The sequence below is a fragment of the Bufo gargarizans genome, chromosome 8, assembly GCF_014858855.1.
Source record: "Bufo gargarizans isolate SCDJY-AF-19 chromosome 8, ASM1485885v1, whole genome shotgun sequence".
NCBI lineage: Eukaryota > Metazoa > Chordata > Amphibia > Anura > Bufonidae > Bufo > Bufo gargarizans.
Genome location: NC_058087.1, coordinates 40,036,179 through 40,055,405, shown reverse-complemented (window position 1 = coordinate 40,055,405; position 19,227 = coordinate 40,036,179). Strand labels below are relative to the sequence as shown.

At 46.5% G+C, this 19,227-nt stretch overlaps 1 protein-coding gene across 1 annotated transcript in view; it reads right to left on the bottom strand.

Annotated features, from left to right (window-relative positions):
- AGPS (alkylglycerone phosphate synthase) overlaps nucleotides 1-19,227 on the bottom strand; it is a 177,821-nt gene that overhangs the window by 27,725 nt on the left and 130,869 nt on the right. The window contains exons 15-17 of the mRNA XM_044304288.1: nucleotides 14,144-14,213; nucleotides 12,074-12,135; nucleotides 9,333-9,422 (exon numbers count right to left, since the gene is read on the bottom strand). Coding sequence (XP_044160223.1) covers nucleotides 9,333-9,422; nucleotides 12,074-12,135; nucleotides 14,144-14,213 — 222 coding nt within the window. The remainder of the gene's footprint in view (nucleotides 1-9,332; nucleotides 9,423-12,073; nucleotides 12,136-14,143; nucleotides 14,214-19,227) is intronic.

The window sequence follows — 19,227 nt, the reverse complement described above, 5'->3', positions numbered from 1 at the left end:
GAGCCTCACATGTAAAGCATGCTCACATTTCCCACGTCTACCTTGATCTAAGCGCAGTTTTAAAGGTGTATTCTGCTTTCTAGTAAAGATGTAAGTGCATAAAGGAGCCTATAAACACTGCGGCTGAGCCGCTGTAACCGCATGTGAATTACCGCTAATAGCCACAGGTTTGGACACTGGTGAAAGCCTATAAATAATAAAAAAAAAAAAAGGTATCCATCATGAGATCAGCATGCCAATTGACTGGGGTGTCATGACAGATCAAAGAAGATGAAGATAATTTTTTTGGCTGGAATACCGTATTTTTCGGACTATAAGACGGACCTAGGATTTGGAGTAGGAAAAGAAGAAAATATTTCATCAGATCTCAGATCAGATGCCCGAATCAGAGTCCCATTCTTTGTCAGACCTCAAATTAGACCCCCATTCTTCATCAGACCTCAGATTAGACCCCCATTCTTCATCAGACCTCAGATTAGACCCCCATTCTTCATCAGACCTCAGATTAGACCCCCATTCTTCATCAGACCTCAGATCAGAACCCCATTCTTCATCAGACCTCAGATCAGACCCCCATTCTTCATCAGACCTCAGATCAGACCCCCATTCTTCATCAGACCTCAGATCAGACCCCCATTCTTCATCAGACCTCAGATCAGACCCCCATTCTTCATCAGACCTCAGATTAGACCCCCATTCTTCATCAGACCTCAGATTAGACCCCCATTCTTCATCAGACCTCAGATTAGACCCTCATTCTTCATCAGACCTCAGATCAGACCCCCATTCTTCATCAGACCTCAGATTAGACCCCCATTCTTCATCAGACCTCAGATTAGACCCCCATTCTTCATCAGACCTCAGATTAGACCCCCATTCTTCATCAGACCTCAGATCAGACCCCCATAATTCATCAGACCTCAGATCAGACCCCCATTCTTCATCAGACCTCAGATCAGACCCCCATTCTTCATCAGACCTCAGACCAGACCCCCATTCTTCATCAGACCTCAGATCAGACCTCAGATCAGATCCCCATTTTTCATCAGACCTCAGATCAGACCCCCATTCTTCATCAGACCTCAGATTAGACCCCCATTCTTCATCAGACCTCAGATTAGACTTCCAGATCAGACCCCAAAATCAGCCCCCAAGCTCCATGAGACCCCAAAATCAGCCCCCCAAGCTGATGAAGTTTTAATATATGCAAATGAGAATCTATGAGCAATGGGGGTGTTGTCATTACACCTAGAGGCTCTGCTCTCTGCAACTTCCACGCCCTCTGCACTTTGATTAACAGGGCCAGGCAGTGAAAATGTCATCACATGGCCTGGCCTGTCAAAGTGGATAGGGAACTGCAGTTTGCAGAGAGAGCAGAGCCTCTAGGTGTAATGACAACCTAGAAGCTCATTTTCATATATTACAACTTTATTTTTCTCAGTAATGCAGGCACATATGAATATGGGACCAACACAGATGCCTTCAGCTGCCAACCGCACATGCAGCAGGTCAGCCAGTTTCATAGGTACAAAACTGCTGACAGACGCCCTTTAATGTGTATGGGGGCCTTTCCGCAAAATGTTCAGACTACAGGAAGCTGGATTACTGGAATTTTACAGCATACAATTAAACACACTAAAAAAAAAAAGCAAGCTAAAGTGGTGCATTCCTAACTCTATAGAGCCAGCTATGAAAAATACTTCCTTACTAACCTATATTTACATCTCAAATATGAATCCGAGTCAATCAGCCTCAATAGAGGCCTATATTCTATGACCCCTTCATCGGCCAAAAATATCAAAGGGCGCATTGTGAGCCCTGACTGCTCTGTATATCGGGTACACAGATATACACAGGAATAAAGGATTCAGTATGTCCCTCGCTTGTGGAATCCACTGAGCTGAAAATGAATGGCTGAGCCGCCACGTAGCTCTCGATGAAAGATTGAATGGTCCGGCAGCTATTAAATTCCAGCTGTTAAAACATATTCATAGATGTGAAAGAGCAGAAGTTGCACACCGTACTGGGGCAGCATGCAGCATATGCCGTCTGATCATCTCTTATCTGGGAGGTGAAAAAGTATCACAAGAGCTCACACTCCCATCTGGGCAAAAAGGGAAAAAATAAATAAATAAAAGTATCTTGTAATACAGTCATTTTTTCATAGATTGCTCGAAGGGAGTCATGGACCCACAGATTAAGGTTTGGGCTACACAATGACTTTGGCTGTGTGACATTAAAGGGGTTGTTCATCTTTGGGAATGGACCAGTAGGGGGCACTGTAGCTCCCCGTGGCTGGACCCGCGGAGGGATGCATACTTAGGCTACTTTCACACTAGCGTTCGTCGGTCCGCTCGTGAGCTCCGTTTGAAGGGGCTCACGAGCGGACCCGAACGCTTCCGTCCAGCCCTGATGCAGTCTGAATGGATGCGGATCCGCTCAGACTGCATCAGTCTGGCGGCGTTCAGCCTCCGCTCCGCTCGCCTCCGCACGGACAGGCGGACAGCTGAACGCTGCTTGCAGCGTTCGGGTGTCCGCCTGGCCGTGCGGAGGTGTGCGGATCCGTCCAGACTTACAATGTAAGTCAATGGGGACGGATCCGTTTGAAGATGCCACAATATGGCTCAATCTTCAAGCGGATCCGTCCCCCATTGACTTTACATTGAAAGTCTGGACGGATCCGTCCGAGGCTATTTTCACACTTAGCTTTTATATGCCAAAATAATGCAGACGGATCCGTTCTAAACGGAGCCTCCGTCTGCATTATTATGATCGGATCCGTTCAGAACGGATCCGATCGAACGCTAGTGTGAAAGTAAAAATAGAATGAATTGGTGGTTGGCTCACACTTCGATAATTACGGGCGGGTGCTGCAAACTCACAAATTGGGTGCCCGAACCCAAAAATTGACAAACAATATGATAAAAAGAGAAAGGAGTGAGCACTCACACTATCTGGACCATGGGGAATAAATATTATTTAATTCTTAATTAATAACACCACTCAAATACAATAAAATCACATAAAATAACATAAAATAATAGGTGGTACCAACACAAAATCACACTGGCGGGTGATAGTTGCACAAGCCTTGTATATTGAATTCACACTTGCCACCAACTGGGATTAAATGGTGGCAATGAAACCACAGACCGTAAATGCAATGTCCCAATATAGATTCGTGTAGCTCCGGATTAAAGTGTCCACGTGTATGAAAATGTCTCTCACATAAACAGACTCTCCACAACTGGTACAGTATGTCCGCAAAGGGCTATAGGTATTATATGCCCAATTCAGGTTCCTACCTTAGTCCAAAGTTTTACCAGCTGTTCTCCGCTGGGCCGTCCTGCCACGAGCAGCAAGTGTGCCGGCCGCTTCGGCGTCTCACGTCACAGATCTCGAGCCGCTGACGTCACAGTATCGCGGGAACACAGAATTTGGCTGGTATGGATGGTAGGCGATTATTCAGACCTGTATTCAGCTCCTATGTCTTAGTGGAGTATTGGTAGGATTCCTTATCGCATGGCCATGCAATGTATTTTATCAGAATCCAGTAGATTGGGTGGGCGCTTCTTCCAGTCACCAGACGCGTTTCGGGGCGTTCTACACCCCTTCCTCAGTGGTAAGAGCGCAAGACCTCCCACTCCACCCTTTATAGTCCACTCGGTACTCACAAAAATCCGGATTTGGGACAAATGTGTTCCATTGCGGTTTCAATCCGGTAATGTTGCGGTTTTTCATAACCTCATTGCGTTTTATCACCAATCCAGTTACAAACATGTTAAAATTGATATATACCCCATTCAAAAATCAGAATAACATAATATTATCAATAAAAATTATGAAATAAGAAATTATGAAATAAAAACCATTGGTAACATTAATATACCTAAAACACTAAAAATATAAATAAGTCCCTAATCATACAGATTCATCCATATATACTAAGCTGGGAAAAGTAGCCTTACCAGCTTACCTTTTGAAGGTTATCAGTAGACTGCATTAAAAAAAAAAAAAAACATTCCCGGGAGTTTCCCAACCACAGAGAGATCAGTTTGCATTTAAAAAATATAAGCCATTTCCAGTTAAAACATTCCCTTGAAAATAGATGAATTTTTCGTTTCTTTGCCCTTTATCGATAGAATTTGATGATGGCTGTGGGCTCCCAAGAGCCAGATTCTGAGATTGGAGGAGGTACCATTCTCTGCCTATTGAAATCAATGGGCACAAGTATGCAGATAGTCCTCGAGAAGAGATGTGCATAAAGCTGGGGGGTCTGTCCTCTAAAAATAGTCCTCCTTACATTGGGTCCATTTGTCGAATGATCAAAAAAGGGTAAATAATGAAGCACTGAATAAGACTCCACTAAAACGGGAGCAGTGTGGCGGTGACTGGATGTACCACAGCATGCAGTTTACATTAATGCCACATTAAAGTATATGGAGTTTGTAGGTCTGGAGAAACGTCACTGCTAAATAGAACTGCTTATTTAGGCTCCACCACCCCCGGCGGCTGCAGAAGTCGGTTAGTGTAATGCAGAATATATAATAAACCATTTATTAAAAATGTACACACTCCAAGGAACACTGCAGAGGAAAAACAGCCAGACAGAACTAGACAGTAATTTGGGCAATATCTTGGGGTGCGCCAACAGGGGGCGAAGAGTTTTCAATATAACATTTTCTAGGAAGGAAAAAGATGATCTCTTTATTGGTGCTTATTGTGGCCAAACATGGGTTGTGCAAGGGAATGAGAAGTATAAAGGAAGGACTTCGACTTGGCGTCCCTGCTGGATCCACTTCTGCCATTGGCTCAAAAAACTGCGACAAAAAAAGCGGACCGTGACAGCAGCCTTAAGCTTCTTACACAAAAGCAAGTTTTCTGTCCACATGCGATGCATGTAGTGAGCACGTAGCACCCGGACTGAATCCTGACCCATTCATTTCAATGCGTCAGAGTACATGATGAGCGTTGGTTTTCAGGCATCTTTGCGTTCAGGAAAAATCCCAGCATGTTCTAGATTGTGCGTTTTCACACAGTTCTGGCTCCACAAAAGTGAATGGGGCCTGTGTGAAAAAGGGAAGGCATCCGGATGCAATGCGTTTTTCAATGATGGTTGCTGGGAGATGTAGATTGATATTATTCAGCTTTTCTACAAGCACGTGACCGGATTCTACAATCTGGACGGAAAAAGCGCACTCACTGAACGCAAGCGCCGAAAAAACTGATTAAGCACAGTGGCTCAGTGGTTAGCACTGGTGCCTTACAGTGCTGGGGTCCTAGGTTCGAATCAGACCAAGGACAACATCTGCATGGAGTTTGTATGTTCTCCCCGTGTTGGGTTTCCTCTGGGTTCTCCGGTCTCTTCCCACACCCCAAAGACATACTGATAGAGAACTTACATTGTGCTAATGTTTGAGCAGAAGTTTTCAAGATGTAAAAAATTATAAATGAAGGGCTAACAGGTACAGCCACACATAGCAGGTCCATGGTGGATGCGCCACAGCAGAAAGATCTGCACCAAAAGTGTGAATTCTGTTTTAAAAATGATCAAGGATAAGCTGCGTGTCTGCTTTAGGGCTGATACACACGACCGTATGTATTTTGCGGTCGGCAAAAATGGATCAGCAATAAATACAGATGATGTCCGTGTGCATTCCATATTTTGCGGAACAGAACAGCTGACCCCTAATAGAACAGTCCTATCCTTGTCCGTAATGCGGACAATATTGGGAAATGCTCTATTTTTGGACGGAACTGACATGGAGTAACTTCCGTTTTTTTGCGGACCCATTAAAATGAATGGTTCCACATACGGTCTGCAAAAATAACGGAACGGACACTGAATGAAAAGACATTCGTGTGCATGAGACCTTACGCTTTGTGCTCTGCATTGCAAAGGGGAAAATCTGAGGCAGAAATACGCAACCTAAAATGACATGCTACAGATTTGGAATCCACACCGCGTGTCAAGTAATGTGTTCAAATTGTCGCAGTGCCTGGATAAGACTTTTTAAAGTGGTTTTCGGAAACTTCTATACTGATGACCTGTCCTCTGGATGGGTCATCAGTTTCTGATCAGCGGGGGTCCAACACCCAACACCCCCTCTGATCAGCAGTAGTGCAGAGGCCTTGTCTTAGCTCACCATGTACAGCGCCGCTGTGCTTGGTATTGCAGCTCAGCCCCATTCACTTCAATGGGGCCGAGCTGCGCCTACGTCATGTGACCAATGAACTTGGCTAAGCAGCAAGAAGGCCATGCCGCTACTACCTTCTCAAACAGCTGATCAACTGGGGTCCCAGGTGTCAGACCCCCACCGATCAGATACTGATGACCTATCCAGAGTCTCTTTAAAACCTCACCCGCTTCACTGCTACTGTAAATGCTATGGATTCCCTACGTGCAATTCCACTGCGGAAAGTCTGCATCATTCGCACTACGTGTGGTCATACCCCCATACTTCTCCTGAATGCCGATCCATTCCTTTGGCAGAAAAAAATAAATAAATGCAGTGCTGTTTTTCTCCCCAAAAAACTCTCCGTGTAAAACCACCCACATACGACATTACAGCAGGAGCTTCGGCACGGAATGCCTTCCAGGAAGAGAGCCGGGGAGTATTCCCGAATCTGCTTCTGTTTCAGTTGTGTGTGGCCTTTCTGAAGGCATAAAGTTTACATAAGACCCATTTACGGTAGAGGGACAATACCGAGATTTACGCCTCTCCGTGCTGCCCAGAGAAGAGATAATGAACCCCGGCCTCCCCATAAACATGGAAAGACAAAGCAGAGAATATGTTTGACATTTTTTTGTGCTGAGGAATTTGGTTTACAACCCAGGTCTTGTTTTTGTTAGCATTGCAGCCTGAAGATATATGCCCTGCAATTATCCCGAGTAGAGGGAATAGATAATAAAGACACATTTGCAACGCACCACCAAGAAAGTTTTAAGGGCATTTCCTCAGATGTCGAGGCTTTTAAGAGATCTGTTATTCATCTTTTTACCACATCCTTCAATTATTTTCTTTAGCTCTAAATAAAATCTACAATTCTGTTTACAGCTTTGGAGGGTTTTAACGGCCAAACAGCTAACAATTTAATTTAGCTCGTTCCAGTAAAAATAACATGTCAGTGAGAGATAAAAATGTTACGTTGTTGGTATAAAACAGAAAATAAAACTTCCTATAGTTTTTTCTTCCAGTGTGCCATTCCAATTCGAAAACCATAAAGCAACGGTCGTAGGAATTAACGCGCACACAATAATGCTTTACTTTTTTATTAGGTTCGCCAAAGAGGAGTTTTTTGCGTTCCAAAATGCTTGGCCATGAAATGTTGCAGTGAACTTGCAGTTTCCAGTTCATGATTTTTTTTTTTTTACTTTTAGTTTTTTTTTTTAAGTTAAACAGTATGGGTCAGCTCCCCTGACACTTCTCACCAAATACTTGCGTCCCCAATCTTTTCTTAGTACTCTGCATTGACCTTCCTGTGTAACATATGAATACACTGAAAACTGGGTGTTACTATTCTCCCCTTGTCAGTGCACAGTCGCATTCTGTGTGGCGACACACCCTGTTGACAAGAGAAATGGTAACATCCAGTTTGTTCTTATTATTTCCAAGAGGATTAACAGAGGAACAACAGAATTTTGAGTTCGAAGGAAATAAGGTATGCAAGTATTTACCAAGACAGATAAGTTAAGAGAGCGGACTGCTCCGGTTTAAGCTCCCCATACAAATGTGTTATACCCTGCTGGCTAATAATTCTCTGCTTAGAGGGAATCTGTCAGCCCCAAAACACCCCTCTAACTACAGTAAGGGGGGTCTAGTGGAAATGACGATGGGTCCGATTATGTCATTTGTATCTGCATACTCACTTGCATTCCGCAAACCGGCAATAAAATACATTGAGAATACCCCTGACGTCCTCCCCATTGTGCGGGCACGCTCTGGCGTCCTCCCCATTGTGCGGGCACGCTCTGGCGTCCTCCCCATTGTGCGGGCACGCTCTGGCGTCCTCCCCATTGTGCGGGCACGCTCTGGCGTCCTCCCCATTGTGCGGGCACGCTCTGGCGTCCTCCCCATTGTGCGGGCACACCCTGGAGTCCTCCCCATTGTGCGGGCACACCCTGGAGTCCTCCCCATTGTGCGGGCACACCCTGGCGTCCTCCCCATTGTGCGGGCACACCCTGGCGTCCTCCCCATTGTGCGGGCACACCCTGGCGTCCTCCCCATTGTGCGGGCACACCCTGGCGTCCTCCCCATTGTGCGGGCACACCCTGGCGTCCTCCCCATTGTGCGGGCACACCCTGGCGTCCTCCCCATTGTGCGGGCACACCCTGGCGTCCTCCCCATTGTGCGGGCACACCCTGGCGTCCTCCCCATTGTGCGGGCACACCCTGGCGTCCTCCCCATTGTGCGGGCACACCCTGGCGTCCTCCCCATTGTGCGGGCACACCCTGGCGTCCTCCCCATTGTGCGGGCACACCCTGGCGTCCTCCCCATTGTGCGGGCACACCCTGGCGTCCTCCCCATTGTGCGGGCACACCCTGGCGTCCTCCCCATTGTGCGGGCACACCCTGGCGTCCTCCCCATTGTGCGGGCACACCCTGGCGTCCTCCCCATTGTGCGGGCACACCCTGGCGTCCTCCCCACTATGCGGGCACACCCTGGAGTCCTCTGAATTCATTTTACTGCCAGTTTGCAGGAGCACAGTGTAGGAATGCCAGTGAGTACAAAGATATTAATTACATAATCAACCCAGCGTCATTTACATTATACACCCCTGACTATAGTTAAACGGGTGTTTCAGGGCTCACAGATTCCGTAAAAAGGTACAGGCACGTGGCACAGCACAGCCGTGCCGCAGTTGCTGCCTGGTGGCATTGCAGTACAGTTCCACATGGCCACAGCGGGCTCAAGTTAACAAACTAGGAACAAATTGTTTAGTCTGTCTTCAAGGTCAATGGCCATGCATTTTTAAGGGTGCCGCACAGCCATTAACAATGAAAACCAACTAAACAATGTGGTTAGTTTGAGCCCACATATTAAATATACGTTCACTCAAACCATCAATCAGCAGTGTATTCTTCTCTCTCTACTGAGCACACATGCATGCTCAGCCAAGGTGGGTATGCATGTGTATGGGGGGGGGGGGGGGGGGTGAAGGATGTAGGACGGAATAGCTGTCAGATAGCTATCCAAGGTGTGGCCACCTTTAGCAGCATAATTAAACTGTGGTAACTTCAGGCATCTTGAAGGATGCTGCAGTCGGGCATGTAGGCTGCACATGCAATGGAGGTATTACAGATAAGGACATAGCATGACAAGTACACATACCTGCAAGTTGAAAACGGGGGGAACTGCACGCCCCTTTCTTTGCACTCTCGAACAATCCTCTCCTTAACATTCCGGCAGAGATCCTGCACCCTTAATTTAGGAAATGAATATTCCATGTTTAGTTTACAATTTACTTACATACACCTTGAGCATCATTTACTCAACATTTCCAAAATGTATGCTTGCGGTCAGTGAATAAAAAATATTCAAACGGCTGAAAATCTGTTCAAGGGAAACAGATTAATGTTTCATTACACTGTCTCAAGAGCTCTACCTTGTAATGAGAAGCTCATAAGCGCCTGCAAGGCTCCTCTCAAAGGGTACGGCCGCACATGCAGGTTTTCTGATGCAGTTTTTGAAGCCAAAATCAGAAGGGAATTGAAAAAAAAGGAAAGAAAGTATTAAAGGGGTTGTCCAAGTTATATTTATTGATGACCTATCCTCAGGATAGGTCATCAATATCAGATCGGAGGGGTCCGACACCCGGCACCCCCTCCGATCAGCTGTTTGAAGAGAAAGCGTGCGCGGTGTCAGCGCTGCCTCCTCTTCACTGTTTACCTTCTAGCCGTTGCATCTGCAGTGGTGAGCAGGTGTAATTACACCCAAGCCGTCCCATTCATTTCAATAGGAAGGCTTGGGTGTAATTACACCTGCTCACCACTGCAGATGCAACGGCTAGAAGGTAAACAGTGAAGCGGAGGCAGCGCTGACACCGCGCACGCCTTCTCTTCAAACAGCTGATCGGAGTGGGTGCCGGGTGTCGGACCCCCTCCGATCTATTGATGACCTATCCTGAGGATAGGTCATCAATAAATATAACTTGGACAACCCCTTTAAGGACAAATGTCATCCGTTTTTTTGTTTCTTTATCCACTCCAGGTTTGGGCTTCAAAAGCGGCATCAGAAAACCCAAACATATGGCTGTACCCAAACTCAAGATAGGCCTCATTGTCATGTCAGTGAATTATGGACATGTGTTGTCCGTGTTCCTCATGGACAGGACACGTTTGCATTGAATTTAATGTGTTTAGTTAGTAGAAAAATAAGGGAGATGTGCACTACTTTAAAGCAGCTCAAACGCGCCCATTGAAGTCTATGGGTCTGTGAAAACCACTGACAACACACTAACCACTGATAGGAGACGCTCTGAAAATCCTTCTTCAAGCCTAGCAGTACATTTCGGATATGGATGACGCATGAAAAAAAAACAAAAAAAAAAACGGACATACGGACTAAACATGGATATTTACACAAAATGCTGACTGTCTTTTCACAGACGTCATTATTCACACGACCGTAAGTGTTTTTGCGGAACGCACACGGCCAGCCCTATGACAGAAATGCCTATTCTTGTTCGCTATTGCACACAAAAATAGGACACACTCTATCTTTTCTTAAATGAACGGGTCCGCACCTGTTCCAGAAATACGGTCGCGTGAATGGACGCTAAAGCATACTATTAATTATACAATTTTCTAATGTACTTCCCAGTGGAATAAAATAGGTCCTTTAAGAAATGTGGCTCAGCTGCTGCTAATGTCAATATCCATCATATCTAGGGTCAGGGACGGACTGGGAGGTTAAAGTGGTCCTAGTAATAATCCTAAAAGTGGCCCCATGCTGTAGGCGGGGCCAAGTTTACAGAAGGCGGGGCAACACTGCTAGGCAAAGCCAACACAACTATGTAAAGACAACAGCAGCAGCAGGCGGGGCCGGCAATACCATAGAACAGCAGAAAATACCGCCCCTGCAGAACCAAATACCACAGTGCAGCACAAACTACTGCCGCCCCCACTGCAGTATTTAACTTTCTCACTGTCCTGAGGAAGGCAATACAGATGAATTCAGGAGGGCACCTGCGTCCACCAGCCAGGTGTATAAGTACCTGATAACCCTACCATTAATTAGATTGTTATGTACAAAGCAGACGGCCATAAGGAGGACTCTGGTGGTCCCCTGGGCATTGGCCCACCTGGAAATTTCCCTGCGGGGTCTACGGCCTGCCTGTCCCTGTCTACAGTAAATCTGTGTGCTTATTTTGCCATTAGCGCTGAATTTGTACTTTTGGGCTCCGACTGCATGCGAATAATTGGCAGGCTAGGCCTGTACTTGATATTTGAAGCGACAGCAAGAACAGGTGAGGCCTGACATGTACAGGTGAGTCCAGGCAATGCAATCCACAATGAGATCCCACAGCCCGCACCCTGTCATTGCCAAATAAACTCCGTTTTGTGACAAACCCAAGTCTGCTACATCCACAGGCCAGCCATTGTAACACAGGGAACATGGCTTTCATACCACATATTATTGATATCACTATGATAAAAAGGTAAATTAAAGGGATTCTCCAGGATTTTAATAAACACAGTTCTTTCTTCTAACCTGTGGAAGAAGGATCGTTCGTCCTTACCCGCTGTTCCTCGCTCCACCAATGCATCTGTGCCCGCTGCAGGATCTTCCGCACGGGCCCCGACCGGATGGGTGCACTTTTCCTGTTGTTCAGCTGCATTTACCATTATGCAGCTGAACAGGAATAAAAAAGTGTAAACATCCAGTCTGGACCCAGGCGGAATAGCCTGCAGCCTGCGTGAGTGCAGAGCAAGGGACGGGTACGTGTTAACCTAACAATGTTTTTTCCACAGGTTAGAAGAAAAAACAGCTTTTAATAGAAGTCCTTCAAAGTAGATGAATACAAATCCCTGAGTCACTGAGAATGTGACTGGTGCTGCTGCCACTCTTACCTGTCCCATGGAACAGAGGTCTCAAACGACTCGCCTATCAGATAATAATCCATGCCCAGGTCCTGCAGAACATAATCACACGGGATATTATAAGCACATCCACCATAAAGAATGAAGAATGCATTTCATATAAAGGGCGGCAGAAGAGACCATGAGGTTGAGGTAACTACACTTTGCACATTTTTTGACTTGTCCTTGTGTTTTACCTGCTAATGTGATTCACCAACCCAGAGCTATTGGTGAAACTTGCGTCGGGTATGGTGGGTGAACTCTACTCGCTGCACTAGGTTTTGTCTGGCTTTTAGACAGATAGATAGAAGATATAGATTAGACAGAGAGTGTAAGTACTCTTGCACTTCACTTTTTTACTTGCATCTATTTAAATACTGCTTTGAATTATTATGTTTTATCCAAATCCCATAATCAGATTTTTATGTTACTTGGTATTTTCCTGTTCACCCATCATCTTTGTGTCTTTCCACTGTTCTTTTTATTGGATTGTAAATGGATGATTTTGTATCTCTATCTGATGTGGTCCGCCGCTCCTCTTCTATGTTGGCGCAGTACTACATACATGACCTGTACATGGATTGGCTGCCATCATGGAGTGGTTTTAAACGAACACATCTAATGATCACCTTTTTGATTCTAAGAGTATTACTATTCGTTCTAAACGCTTGTGTGCTATGATTTTGGCTCAGATACCCAATATTAAAGGGGCTGTGAGGTGCAAAGGTATTAATGACCTACCCTCAGGATAGGTCATCAATATCAGATCGGCGGGGGCCTGACTCTCGCCAATCAGCTGTTTGAAGGGGTAGGGGCGCTCGTGTGAAATGACCTGTGCGCGGTCTCCTTTGCAGCGGCAGCACAGTACAATTACAACTGCTCATCCCATTCACTTGGACATAATGTCATTACACTGCACCACGCACCTCTACAAGTGAGAAAACGCACAGGTAATTCTGAAGCAGAAGAAGCGCTCACACAAACATTTTCAACAGGACAATGACCCCAAACACACCTCCAGGCTGTGTAAGGGCTATTTGACCATGAAGGAGAGTGATGGGGTGCTGCGCCAGATGACCTGGCCTCCACAGTCACCGGACCTGAACCCAATCGAGATGGTTTGGGGTGAGCTGGACCGCAGAGTGAAGGCAAAAGGGCCAACAAGTGCTAAGCATCTCTGGGAACTCCTTCAAGACTGTTGGAAGACCATTTCAGCTGACTACCTCTTGAAGCTCATCAAGAGAATGCCAAGAGTGTGCAAAGCAGTAATCAAAGCAAAAGGTGGCTACTTTGAAGAACCTAGAATATGACATATTTTCAGTTGTTTCACACTTTTTTGTTATGTATATAATTCCACATGTGTTAATTCATAGTTTTGATGCCTTCAGTGTGAATCTACAATTTTCATAGTCATGAAAATAAAGAAAACTCTTTGAATGAGAAGGTGTGTCCAAACTTTTGGTCTGTACTGTAAGTCTGTTGCATGGCGTGCTGGAGGAAGCGCCAAACTTATGTAGAGGCCTGCACCTCCACATAACTTTGGCGTTCCTCCAGCAGCACAGACAGACTTAAGACCGGCATGGAATACGCCAGTCTTAATAAATGAGCCGCCCAGCGTGATGTGAACAGGCCCTAAGATACATGAAGTAGACCACAATTTGCGAGCGACTTCAATGCTTCCCTCTGTCTAGGTCATCATGGCGCGTTCAGTGTTCCCATTTGTAGTCACATACAGAGTCAGGTGAGGAGACATTAATAAATTGTGCATTAAACCTCTTGGCTTACTCATTGGATAAGTACCAAATAATGCACTGACTCAATTGAACACTCGCCTATCAATGGCGTAAACATCTGCACACCCTGAACTAATATGCCTTTCTTTAATTTCTATGGGAAGAGAGAAAGCTGGAAAAGAAAATGACAGCATCTGCTAAAGACAAAGCAGTGTAGCAAATTTTAAAGGGATCCTTTATAAAGCTCTCAATATTCCTTAGGGTCAGAATATGTCAATATCCACACTGGTGATCAGACAAAGAGGGGAGGAAAATAGATGCGACCTACCCGAAGGTAAGCAATGACGAATGTCAGCATGTAACCTCTCTGCCCATTATCTTCGCCTGCTGCCAGACCTCTGCAATTGTAAAGATGGTCAATGATTAACTGGGTATTTATGCACAATCGTTACACGTTGCAGTCAAACTATTTCAATGGGGGGAGAAAAAAAAAAATACACAAACACATTTACAAAGCTGGAAACAATGACGTCCGACTTAAGGCACTCCGGGCCATTAAGACAATGTAACAATATATTTCGGTGGAATTCGAAAGACTTTCCTTTTGATCACAACCCCAGATAATTTATCATGCTTCTGCCGTAAATGAATGTTTTGAACCTCCATGGCCAGGAAGAGGTCCGTTTTATCCGGGATAACCACTTTTTAAAAAAACTTTTTGGGATAGATGTTTTCTTTGGCCATAAGTCAGTATTTTGTAACACATGCATATTACATACTACAGTACAAATTTCTGGAACGTTACAAAATGGCAATACAATGTCCATCAAAAGAGATATATATATATATATATATACATACATACATACACACACACATACATATACACACACACACACACATACATATACACACACACAGTATCTCACAAGTGAGTACATCCCTCACATTTATGAAAAATATTTATTATATATTTTCCTGGGACAACTCTGAAGATCTGACACGTTGATACAATGTACAGTAGTCAGTGTACGGCTTTTATAACAGGGTAACTTTTCTGTGCCCTCAAAATAACTCAACGCAGCCATGAATGTCTAAACCTCTGGCAACAAAAGTGAGTACACCCCTAAGTGAAAATGGCCAATTTGTGCCCAAATGTGACTATTTTGTGCGCCACTATTATTTTCAAGCATTGCCTTAGGCCTCTTTCACACTTGCGTTGTCCGGATCCGGGTGTACTCCACTTGCCGGAATTACACGCCGGATCCGGAAAAACGCAAGTGAACTGAAAGCATTTGAAGACGGATCCGTCTTCAAAATGCTTTCAGTGTTACTATGGCACCCAGGACGCTATTAAAGTCCTGGTTGCCATAGTAGGAGCGGGGAGCGGTATACTTACCATCCTGCGGCTCCCGGGGCGCTCCAGAGTGACGTCAGAGCGCCCCATGCGCATGGATGACGTGCCATGCGATCACGTCATCCATGCGCCTGGGGCGCCCTGACGTCACTCTGGAGAGCCCCGGGAACCGCACGGATGGTAAGTATGCTGCTCCCCGCTACACTTTACCATGGCTGCCAGGACTTTAGCGTCCCGGCAGCCATGGTAACCACTCTAAAAAAGCTAAACGTCGTATCCGGCAATTCGCCGAAACGACGTTTAGCCGGATCCGGATCATTGCCTTTCAATGGGCATTCATTCCGGATCCGGCCTTGTGGCAAGTCTTCAGTTTTTTTGGCCGGAGCATGCTGCGGTATTTTCTCCGGGCAAAAAACGTTCCGTTCCGGAACTGAAGACATCCTGATGCATCCTGAACGGATTTCACTTAATTCAGAATGCATTAGGATAATCCTGATCAGGATTCTTCCGGCATAGAGCCCCGACGACGGAACTCTATGCCGGAAGACCATAACGCAGGTGTGAAAGAGCCCTTAACTGTCTTGGGCATGGAGTTCACTAGAGCTTCACAGGTTGCCACTGAAATCATCTTCCACTCCTCCATGACGACATCACGAAGCTGGTGGATGTTAGAGACCTTGCGCTCCTCCACCTTCCATTTGAGGATGCCCCACAGATGCTCAATAGGGTTTAGGTCTGGAGACATGCTTGGCCAGTCCAGCACCTTTATCCTCAGTTTCTTTAGCAAGGCAGCGTTCATCTTGGAGGTGTGTTTGGGGTCGTTATGTTAGAATACTGCCCTGCTGCCCAGTTTCCGAAGGGAGGGGATCATGCGCTGCTTCAGTATGTCACAGTACATGTTGGCATTCATGATTCCCTCAAAGAACTGTAGCTCCCCACAGCCGGCAGCACTCATGCAGCCCCAAACCATGACACTCCCCCCACCATGCTTGACTGTAGGCAGGACACACTTGTCTTTGTACTCCTCACCTGGATGCCACCACACACGCTTGACACCATCTTGGTCTCATCAGACCACAGACATGGTTCCAGTAATCCATGTCCTTAGTCTGCTTGTCTTAGCAAACCATTTGTGAGCTTTCATCTTTAGAGGAGGCTTCATTCTGGGGTGACAGCCATGCAGTGTACGGCGTATGGTCTAAGCACTGACAGGCTGACCCCCCACCCCTGTAACCTCTGCAGCAATGCTGGCAGCACTCACACAACCTCTGGATATGACGCTGAGCACGTGCACTCAACTTCTTTGGTCGACCATGGCGAGGCCTGTTCTGAGTGGAACCTGCCATGTTAAACCTCTGTATGGTCTTGGCCACCGTGCTGCAGCTCAGTTTCAGGGTGTTGGCAATCTTCTCTTATAGCCTAGACCAGGGTACTCAACTGGCAGACCGCGGCCCGAATCCGTACCGCGGTTACCAGCTTCCAGACCCCTGCTAAGCGGGGAGTGGTTCGCCCTGGGTGCCGTAGTCTAGAAGCAATGAGTGCTTCCATCAATACAGATGCTGGAGCGCAGGGAGCTGCGGTCCTGTCACTCACCACTCAGCTCCCCGCGCTCCTCCCCTCTCTGAGGCCGGCGGCGCACAGAATGGTGAAGCAGGGAGACTTCTCCTCGCTCCACTATTCAGCCTGCAGGCACAGATCACGCTGCAGGTCCGAGTGGGCGAAGCCTGCCGTTCAGGAATCTGCATAAGTCCTTCTACACAGTGCTGCAGAGCGATCTGTGCCTGCAGGAAAGAGAGGACTGTGAGCTTCAGGAACGGGACAAGGTGAGTAGTTACTGTGTTGTTGTTTTTTTTTGTTTTTTTTTTAACACAGAGGGGGCCCAATGGACATTTCTACTTTGGAGGGGACACTGAGCATTGCAAATGTGAAGGGGGCACAGAGGGCATTACTGTGAATAGGGCACAATGGGCATTATTTCTATCAAGGAGCACCACAATGGGCATTATTTCTATCAAGGGGCACCACAATGGGCATTATTTCTATCAAGGGGGCACAATGGGCATTACTACCATTAAGAGACATTATTACTGGGGATTATTACCACGAAGGGGGCACAATGGGGATTATTACCACAAAGGGGGCACAATGGGGATTATTACCACAAAGGGGGCACAATGGGGATTATTACCACAAAGGGGGCACAATGGGGATTATTACCACAAAGGGGGCACAATGGGGATTATTACCACAAAGGGGGCACAATGGGGATTATTACCACAAAGGGGGCACAATGGGGATTATTACCACAAAGGGGGCACAATGGGGATTATTACCACAAAGGGGGCACAATGGGGATTATTACCACAAAGGGGGCACAATGGGGATTATTACCACAAAGGGGGCACAATGGGGATTATTACCACAAAGGGGGCACAATGGGGATTATTACCACAAAGGGGGCACAATGGGGATTATTACCACAAAGGGGGCACAATGGGGATTATTACCACAAAGGGGGCACAATGGGGATTATTACCACAAAGGGGGCACAATGGGGATTATTACCACAAAGGGGGCACAATGGGGATTATTACCACAAAGGGGCACAATGGGGATTATTACCACAAAGGGGGCACAATGGGGATTATTACCACAAAGGGGGCACAATGGGGATTATTACCACAAAGGGGGCACAATGGGGATTATTACCACAAAGGGGGCACAATGGGGATTATTACCACAAAGGGGGCACAATGGGGATTATTACCACAAAGGGGGCACAATGGGGATTATTACCACAAAGGGGGCACAATGGGGATTATTACCACAAAGGGGGCACAATGGGGATTATTACCACAAAGGGGGCACAATGGGGATTATTACCACAAAGGGGGCACAATGGGGATTATTACCACAAAGGGGGCACAATGGGGATTATTACCACAAAGGGGGCACAATGGGGATTATTACCACAAAGGGGGTACACAATGGGGATTATTACCACAAAGGGGGCACAATGGGGATTATTACCACAAAGGGGGCACAATGGGGATTATTACCACAAAGGGGGCACAATGGGGATTATTACCACAAAGGGGGCACAATGGGGATTATTACCACAAAGGGGGCACAATGGGGATTATTACCACAAAGGGGGCACAATGGGGATTATTACCACAAAGGGGGCACAATGGGGATTATTACCACAAAGGGGGCACAATGGGGATTATTACCACAAAGGGGGCACAATGGGGATTATTACCACAAAGGGGGCACAATGGGGATTATTACCACAAAGGGGGCACAATGGGGATTATTACCGTGAAGGGGGCACAATGGGGATTATTACCGTGAAGGGGGCACAATGGGGATTATTACCGTGAAGGGGGCACAATGGGGATTATTACCGTGAAGGGGGCACAATGGGGATTATTACCGTGAAGGGGGCACAATGGGGATTATTACCGTGAAGGGGGCACAATGGGGATTATTACCGTGAAGGGGGCACAATGGGGATTATTACCGTGAAGGGGGCACAATGGGGATTAGTACCGTGAAGGGGGCACAATGGGGATTATTACCGTGAAGGGGGCACAATGGGGATTATTACCGTGAAGGGGGCACAATGGGGATTATTACCGTGAAGGGGGCACAATGGGGATTATTACCGTGAAGGGGGCACAATGGGGATTATTACCGTGAAGGGGGCACAATGGGGATTATTACCGTGAAGGGGGCACAATGGGGATTATTACCGTGAAGGGGGCACAATGGGGATTATTACCACGAAGGGGGCACAATGGGGATTATTACCACGAAGGGGGCACAATGGGGATTATTACCACGAAGGGGGCACAATGGGGATTATTACCACGAAGGGGGCACAATGGGGATTATTACCACGAAGGGGGCACAATGGGGATTATTACCACGAAGGGGGCACAATGGGGATTATTACCACAAAGGGGGCACAATGGGGATTATTACCACAAAGGGGGCACAATGGGGATTATTACCACAAAGGGGGCACAATGGGGATTATTACCACGAAGGGG